This window comes from Chaetura pelagica, unplaced genomic scaffold, assembly GCF_000747805.2.
Source record: "Chaetura pelagica isolate M959 unplaced genomic scaffold, ChaPel_1.0 scaffold1269, whole genome shotgun sequence".
Taxonomy (NCBI): domain Eukaryota; kingdom Metazoa; phylum Chordata; class Aves; order Apodiformes; family Apodidae; genus Chaetura; species Chaetura pelagica.
Window position 1 is genome coordinate 11,227 of NW_009954605.1, and position 8,846 is coordinate 20,072.

Sequence of the window (8,846 nt, forward strand, 5' to 3'; positions counted from 1 at the left end):
AAGAGTCTGATTTGCATGGCACATCTGTGCATGTCAAAAAATGTAATGGAACACAAAAACCCAGTACTTGTACTCATGCTAAATTTTGTAAAGGTATTTCAACAAAAGTGAGTGAATTAGCTATGTTGCTATACTGTTCTTCAAATCATAAGACTAAAAAGAACATGAAGATGATTGCCTGAAAACAAGAGGGAACAGGATCTGACATTGCTTGCCAGCAACAGAAGCTGACATTTAATAGCAAATACAAGAACTGATGGGAATAGGAATGCAAGTAAAGCAACTTTCCATCCAGTAAAAACCAATATAATTCAGTGAATGGAACAAATAAAGGAAAGGAAAGAGAGGGTGTGAACCACACCGAGCAACAGTTTTTGCAGCGGTACTATATAGAGAACATAAACAGTAGAACATTAAATACCAGGGTATTGCAGTAACTCAGAGCAGTTTAAACTGAGAGAATGAAAAGAACAGCAGGCTCTTTCTGCATGGCATGTAAACTGAGCCTGGGAAAAGGGCCTACAGAAATCCACATAAACCAAAACAAAGCCCACCAAACCGTATCTGCTCTCAGATTACAAGCCTGAGTGAACATACAAACAGTGATGTTATTCACAAGCTATCAAGAAGTGCAGCTTCAGTACTGAGGATAGCTGAGCCACCACTAGGGAAGCACTGTAATACAAACACAAGGTCTTGTCATGGCATATCTTCTAGATGCATTTTTACCTTTCCTTCCTGATGGTGGAGTCTTGCTTGCTTTTCACAGTAGCGCACCAACATCTAGATCACCACTGCAACATTCAGTAACTAAACTATTAATAAAGTCAGTCTGTGATTTAAGAGAAAGGACTGTTTGTAAAGTATAAATTTATCTTCAAAGTAAGATATTTTACCTCCTGTTCTAAACCTTGAGCTCCTGCTTGTTCCTTCTTGCAAGCTTGTATGTTCCATAAAGTTTTAAAAAACATTTACCTGCTATCCTCCTGACCATCTCAGTTTTCAAGACTCTCACTCCCTGCACAGACACACACACAGTGTGAAAGAGCTTTCAAGAACTTCGCTAAATAAGTATGCATTCTTAAGCGTCTTTTAGATTTTTTTCATCTGAGGTCTCTCCTCAAAAGCTAACCAGACTAAACGTTTGCAGAGTTTAAATTAAGCAATCGAATTAAGAGTGGAACTTTACATATGAATTTGATTCATAGGAGGATATTCTTTCAGAGCTGTCTGGAATACTGTGGTCTTAAAGACCACAGAAAAAAAAAAAAAAAAAGAAACCTAGTCAATTACTACTTCTATACTTCCCAGACTTCAGAGTTGCTTTAAACAACAGTCCCAAAATGCTGTACACTCACAGTTCAGGTTAAAAATGTTTTGAACTTAAGGAAAAAAAAATCCAGACATCTTGCAACAATCTGCAACTGGCTTAGAAGTATAGAACAGTCACACGCACAAGGGTGTCCATTTTTTGACAAGACCCATTTCTTACACAGGAAACATAAATGGCTACTTTATGCAAACAGGAGTCTTTACCATGGCAGCCTCCTCTATCCCACCTACGATCTTCAGAGACCAGAGTTAAAGATACATACAATCCTTTAAAGTAGGCTGTAATCCTTCTAGGAAATTGTTTTGTGGCATCTCACTTCACTCACTGTAACAGAAAAGTTTCTGTATGAAGTTACATAAATGACAGGTTTACCAAGTTTTTAATCTGCCTTAAGATACTCCCACCAGTTCTTCTGCTGCCTTCTTTGCTGTCCCTGCTAAAACATTGCCATCATCCTCCTGAACTGGTACTGGTATTTGAGCAAATTCCCAGAAATCCAGTCTGGAAACCTGACGAAAAAGATTCACTTAAGAAGCAGATTTTTGATTGGTTCAGCTTTCAGAGACTTTTCAATGGCTGACCACAGTGTCAGAACTGCTGCTCTGTGGAAATCCAGGCTTTACAACAGGTTTTGGGTTGAACTGTGTGCTGCCTGCTGCAGAAAGTTCTTCCAGTTTACCCTGAGCTCCAAAAAAAGCCTTATTATTCCAAGGTTCACTAGGTATACAAAAGCAGATTCAGACAAATCTAAAGAAACAATAGTATTTGATCACTGACCTCTTTCAGCGATGCAAGAACAGCAGTTTTTATGGCTTCTTCTTGCTTGACTTGTGCATCTTCTAGTTTCTTAACATCATTGCTCAAACATGGTTTGAAGTTCATCTTCAGGTAATGTCTTCCCCTTATGTGGTTGAAAATCACAGCAAGCGAGCGAGGTAAAATACCACCATCTTTTGGAGTGCCTTAAAAATAACAAAAGAGAAAATGTAGACCTTCATACAAACTTCTTATTGAATTTTTACTTGGTTGTTATATATTCTTTCTGGCCAAGATTTTATACCTTGAATAGTGAATGTCTTGCCTGCATTTGTAACCCCATAAGTAAACACCAGTCCATTCACTCCATGAACGTATGCGCTTACTATCTCTTTCATTGAGCCTTCAAAAAATTCACTCTGAGTAGTCTCTGGTCCAAAGACCTTGGAGAAGGGGCAGGGAGAGGAAGAACGAGGAGAAGGCAAAGAAAAGGAAAAAAAACAAACAGTGGTAAATGGCACAAAGTTTAACATATCAAAATACTAAACACTGATTCACAGAATATTAGGGTTGGAAAGGACCTCCAAAGATCATTGAGTCCAACCCCTTGCCAGAGCAGGACCAAAAAACTAGAGCAGATCACTCAGAAAGGCACCCAGACAGGTCTTGAAAGTCTCCAGAGAAGGAGACTCCACAACCTCTCTGGGGAGCCTGTTCCAGTGCTCTGTAACCCTCACGGTAAAGTTCTTCCTCACGTTGAGGTGGAACCTCCTGTGCCCAAGTTTGAATTCATTTCCCCTCATCCTATCAATAGGGCACAAGTGAAAAGAGGTTGTCCCTGCCTTCTTGATGCCCAGCCCTCATGTATTTACCCACGTTAGATTCCCCCTCAGTCTTTTCTTTGCTAGACTAAACAGCCCCAGGTCTCTCAGCCTTTCTTCATAAGACAGGTGTTCCAGTCCCTTAATCATCCTTGTAGTTCTCCGTTGGTCTCTCTCAAGTAGATCCCTGTCCCTCTTGAACTGGGAAGCTCACAACTGGACACACTATTCCAAGTGAGGTCTCACCAGGGCCAAGTAAAGAGGAAGGAAAACCTCCCTGGATCTGCTGGAGACATTCTTCTTAATGCACCCAAGATTCTTAGCAACTAGTTTTTCAGAGACAGCTGAGTTAGAGATACCAGCTTAGTTTCCTGTCTTGCCTGAACGCCTTCTGAATCAACATTTGCTGTTGGATGCCTGATTAATTCTAAGAGACAGTCAGGCTTGCACTTATTTTTTTAATATTTTCCTCTGCCCAAAGTAAACTGCTCACAATACTGCTAAGCACATAAACACTGCTAATACAGATGTTTAGTGGGTACAGAGAGAGCTCTGCTGGTGATGCGCAACTCCCTCCTCACTCTGTACCAGTCATCCACAACTGATGAGAAGATCAGCATTACAATGATCTAAACAACTCAGCACTTGGAGCTGTTTTCATACTGTAAGAACATAAGTTCTTGAAGTAGCTAACAGAGTTAAACTTATTCCAGAAGAGAAGGTTTAAGCAGTTAGGCTGCTATTCTTTCAAAACTACACGTCCCTAAACACATGCTCAGCTAAGTCCCTTTGAATAGGTGATTGCCTATAAGGCTTCCCAAATGAGGGCATCTGCAGGAACAGCAGAATCACTTTGCCTACAAGAAGCTTCTGTGACATCCAATCAAAGAAAACAACAGAGCTACTGAAGAAGTAGCTTATCTCATCTAATAGACACCTCCCTTGTAATGGAGCTTTCTTGACAGCCTAAGAGCAAATAATAAGCAGTCTGGTTTGTTTTAAGGCAAGTACCACCACATGTAATTCAGAGAATAAAAATCACATTGCGTGATACAGTAAAAAATTCATTTTTTTTACCGTTACAGTGGGGGGAAAAAAAAAACACTGCAACTAAAAACTAGGAAAATGTCTGCTTACCTGAGAGAAGGCAAATTTGTGCACAGAATTACCAATCCCTCTCTCACTGTTTTTCATTGCAGAAGACTCTTTGGGTGCACTAAGAATGACTGTCTGAGGATCTTCAATAGTTATACAACCCTTAAAAAGACATGACAATGTAAACAAAATGCCACACAATTATTTAGGAAGAACGCTATCTAAAAAAAAAAAAAAAGAGTAGTGTTTCCATCTATTTACCAAAGCTACAGTTATAAAATTTACATATAACCTCTCTTGAGATGTGTAGCAGCTACAGAGATAACCACTTCACATGAAAGCCAGAGTGTAGACAAAGTTAAGACAATTGTCTGGAGTTTTCCAAGAGGTTTAAACATTTTCTAGGATTCCTCTAGCGAGTTTTGGTTGGTTGGGTTTTTTTAAACTTTCTAATCCCTGGTATTTTGTGATTATGGCTCACAGTACCCTATGCATCTATGAAAACAAAGCTATATACAAATTTACTGGGTTTACTTCAATAATTTCCAGTATGAAGCAAGCTATGACTAACGTTAAGTAAAAAAAGCCTTATCCTGGAATTGATAGATGCTGTTATCAGCAGTGAAGGAAACTGAATTAGTTTCAAGGCTTATTGAGAAATAGCACTCAAATTAAGTAAAGACAAAATACAATTACCCAGCATTTACTACCTAGATGAATGCATATCACAGGAAAATTTATTTTGCACCAGACAGACTACCAAAAATACAAAACCACCGGTATTGTTTAAAACTGTCTTGAAGAAGCAGCTCCAAGAACTGATTGTAACTGTGACATTTTGTGTTCAGAGGCTGGCCAGAGCTGTTAAGATTAATAACCCACATGTAGCATGGACATAGGAGGTACTGCTCTTCCTAGGACTCTCAATTAACAAATCTCTTTATCAACTGATACAGAAGCTCTAAGAAGTACCTAAGAAGGTACTCAATACAGACCAGTCACTTGCTTATTGTGCTATATCCTCTAACATTCCTCCCACATTGCCAAGAGCAGGAACACAGGTCAGGATGTACTGAAGAGCTACAAAGAATCCAACATCTGCAGCACATGCCACCAGCTGCCACTGGCCTCAGGGACGCTCGTGAGTAAAAGCCTTGACCTAAGTCAGATCTGCAGAGCTGGAATGGAGCTGGTAACACATCACGGTTGTCATCTCCCCCAGCTAACCCTGCAGGCAAGTGTGCAGGAGTTGGGGCATTTCTGGCACATAGCTTCTATCCTAAGCAAACTCCCTGCTTTCCCAGCAGATAACTCCAAGAAAACCACTGGCAGTTATATCAAGAGTACAGAATTTCACCCAGAGCTCTTAAGCTTTACTTGCATGAGTCACTATCTCTAAAAGCAACAACAGATCAATTAACCTCATGGTTGTCTCTGTTTAAAGCATCAGTCTACAGCTGTAAGAAATAGGGTTCTACATTTTTCTTTTCTTGTTAAGTAATTGGAACAAAGATGCTTTTCCTGAAATTTATACATGCCAAGGAGGAAAGGACCTAAGAATTAAGTTAATCTCATTGATTATAGACATGGGAAGTGTTTTTTGTTTAGTTGGGTTTTTTCATTAGTTACCAAGCATCTTTCTCACAGATTATGGTGGCAATTATGAGAGTAGAAAACACTGAAGATGCTGAAGATCTTTCAGCCATACACAGTGTTTGGAAGCTGAGGAAAGAGCCTTCATACCATGCAAAATAGGTTATACAGCTAGTATGTTGGGAGATCAACTATTTCATCATGAACTACATAAAGACTTTTTAAAAAATCTAGTATAAACTTCAACACTTGCTTTTTTGCTCTCTCCTTGTTTTTAAGAAGTCTTTTGACTAATGGTAAGGTAGTCAGAAATTTTCCATTACAAACAGGATTGTTGAGATAAACAGCTCCTAAAACAATCTGATTTTGTAAATCAATTTACCCTTACAGCCAGCTCATATTGCTGAATGATACCAAACTGGAAGTACTGTGGCAGTGCATAGTGCTCAACTAGAACTGCCTAAGGCAAAGTGAATGGAAATAGAAGGGGAAAAATAATCTAAGTGAAAAAAAAAAAACAAAAACAACAACCACAAAGGTTCCAACTCTAGTAGATTAAATACAAGAATACATTTTTTTAAAAGCAAGTCACAAGAAGCAAATCAGAACTAACATTAAATCCTCCAAAGCAGTCAGGAACAAGAGGTCTATCAGAGAGCCTGTGAGGCCCCACAAAGAGAAGAGCGAGAGAGGTGTTGCAGAGACCTTTTCCTACAAGGAAAGCTAAATTAATTATTTACATCAGCGTTCACAATGGATGGGGGGAGGAGTATTTCTGTGTATTTGCATGCACACATATATGTGTGTGTAAAACACTAAAGCATCTGTAGAGGTTATAGAGAAATTAGACAGGATGAGCAGTAAGTTACCTTGAATGAGGTAGTTGACTATTCAAGTATTTTCAAGAAACTCAAGGGTCCTATACCTGGATTACTCCTAGAATTGGATAATCTTTCCCACAAAACTCTTTTGTTTCTTGACCACTGTACTGAGTCAAGAGTGACATCAACTTTTAAATAATGTACCCGGTGGAATTTTGCAGAGCTGCAGGTGCATTATGTCTGTGCCACCCAAAATAGTAAAAGTTATGATAAAAAACAATAAATTACATTTATACAGCCACCCACTAATTCTATTTGGAAGCAACATATGGCTTTTATACAAGAAAATACTAGCTTACAATACTATGTGTTCTTTAGGGAAGGAAAAAAACTAAACTTATTTCTCAATTCTGTAACAAACCTGAGATTCATGGTTTTCAAGCTCTGCTCCAGAAAAGGGCCTCACTCTCAAGAAGACTTTCAAAGCTTGATACATCTATTCATTAAAAAAAAAAAAAAGATACACACTTATAATGGCAAGTTTTTAAGCAGAACCCCCCAAAATCATATCAGCATGCATCTCTGATGCAGTATTTCCTATTTTCTCTTAATGCCTCACTTTCTCCTTCCTTATGGAGTTCAGACCCTAAGCTTTCCTTTGCTGCTTCATCTTCTAATGTCCTCAAGTAAGAAAGACTTCAAAGGTTTATAAATCTATTCATTAAAAAAAAAAAAAAGATACACACTTATAATGGCAAGTTTTTAAGCAGAACCCCCCAAAATCATATCAGCATGCATCTCTGATGCAGTATTTCCTATTTTCTCTTAATGCCTCACTTTCTCCTTCCTTATGGAGTTCAGACCCTAAGCTTTCCTTTGCTGCTTCATCTTCTAATGTCCTCAAGTAACCTCTTTTTTTGTGCCCTCGCATCAGTGTTATTTATGACAAAGCCAATACTTGGATTTTAAAAGAGCACACTATCGGAGGCATAAACTGCACTGCTTCCACCTTCTGGTCTCCCTCAGTATTGAATTCAAGCTCTATTTTCTAAGAGTTACTCCACAGTATTGTGCTTCCATTTTGTACAGAACATGTTTAGTTAATAGACTGAGACTTTCTCAGCCTCAAGAAACCGCTTAATTACCACCACCCGGGCGCTAGCCCCTCATCTTCCTCACGGTAACAACCATGAAACAGTTCGCAGCTGCTAAGGTGGGCTTTTCCATCCCCTCATACACAGGTCCCACCATCCACTTGAAGTGATAATAGCAGAGAGATTTTCAGAGGCCTCCAGCACTTGCTCTTTTCTTAAAGAGCTTCAAAGTCCCCTACTTTGGCAACTTGTTCATTCAGTAGATGGATTTACCAGAGCTCTCCACAACCCCAGTACCACTTATCATACAAAATCAAGTCACCTGAGGGAAATCAATCAGAAAATCTACCATTCTAAAAAAGCACAGATGGCTTTATTTCCAAGCACCTAACAAGCTTTCAGCAAGGATCTACATCCTTTTTTAGCTTACTAAAAGGAACAGTACGGCCATATTACATTCCAATTACTGAAGTCTTCTACTTCCTTCTCAAAAGCTTAGCACAACACATCACACAGCACTGACCATCTGCACTTGTCACTAGCTATGATCTGTTCGTAAGCAATGAGAAGTAGAAGAGACTAACACATCTTGGGGACTGGGAAATAGAGTAATTCTTAAAGAAATATTTGCCAGAATTAAAGCTTTAAAAAAAATATAAAAGAAGCACAAACAGAAAACATATTACAAAACTAATCCACACCTCGTGTTCCTCTGTATTAGACAACACTGTTGACTCCATAGGTGAAGGCTTCCCCACTATGTTTAGAAAAGAAACTGATTCCAACATATCAGATACTTCTGCAGAAGCATAGCTTTCCCCCTCATCATCCATGGCTCTGTGCAAAGGAACTTCCAAGGGAAACAAAACAATTGGAAAAAAGCCTCAGAAACCAGGCAGAAATGCATACGGAGCAAAGTAGGTAGCAGGATAGTTGTATATCAACAAGCACTTCTGGAGAGAGCAAGGCCTGCTGGAGAAGTCTGGGGTGTACAGACACCCTAAGCAAGCCCCAAACCGGAGAGCCGAGCGCTGCTGCGGAACGCCCAGCCCGGCACACGGAGGCCTCCCGGGGCAGTGCCCCCCCGCACCCGGACCGCAGGGCCCTGCAGCCCCAGCCCTCACAGGGCCCTACAGCCCGCACCACCAGGGCCTCGCCCCAAGCCAGGCCCGCAGCCCTCGCCCTCAGCCCCAGCCCCAGCCCCGCCTCAGGGAACCGCCGGCTCTGACCAGGCCCCGGCACACGGGACGGCCTCGGGGAACCGGGCGGGCGAACCCTCTCCAGCACAAGGGGAAGGGGAGACGACGGGGCTGGGGGCTGGGCGCTAGGCCGC

At 40.5% G+C, this 8,846-nt stretch overlaps 1 protein-coding gene across 1 annotated transcript in view; it reads right to left on the minus strand.

The window, feature by feature from the left end:
* Positions 1-8,346, minus strand: part of LOC104395712 (kinesin-like protein KIF20A) — a gene marked incomplete at its 3' end in the record, with an annotated part of 19,567 nt that extends 11,221 nt beyond the window's left edge. The window contains exons 1-5 of the mRNA XM_010005444.1: positions 8,272-8,346; positions 6,841-6,915; positions 4,048-4,167; positions 2,394-2,532; positions 2,111-2,295 (exon numbers count right to left, since the gene is read on the minus strand). Coding sequence (XP_010003746.1) covers positions 2,111-2,295; positions 2,394-2,532; positions 4,048-4,167; positions 6,841-6,915; positions 8,272-8,346 — 594 coding nt within the window. The remainder of the gene's footprint in view (positions 1-2,110; positions 2,296-2,393; positions 2,533-4,047; positions 4,168-6,840; positions 6,916-8,271) is intronic.
* Positions 8,347-8,846: the final 500 nt, after the last annotated feature.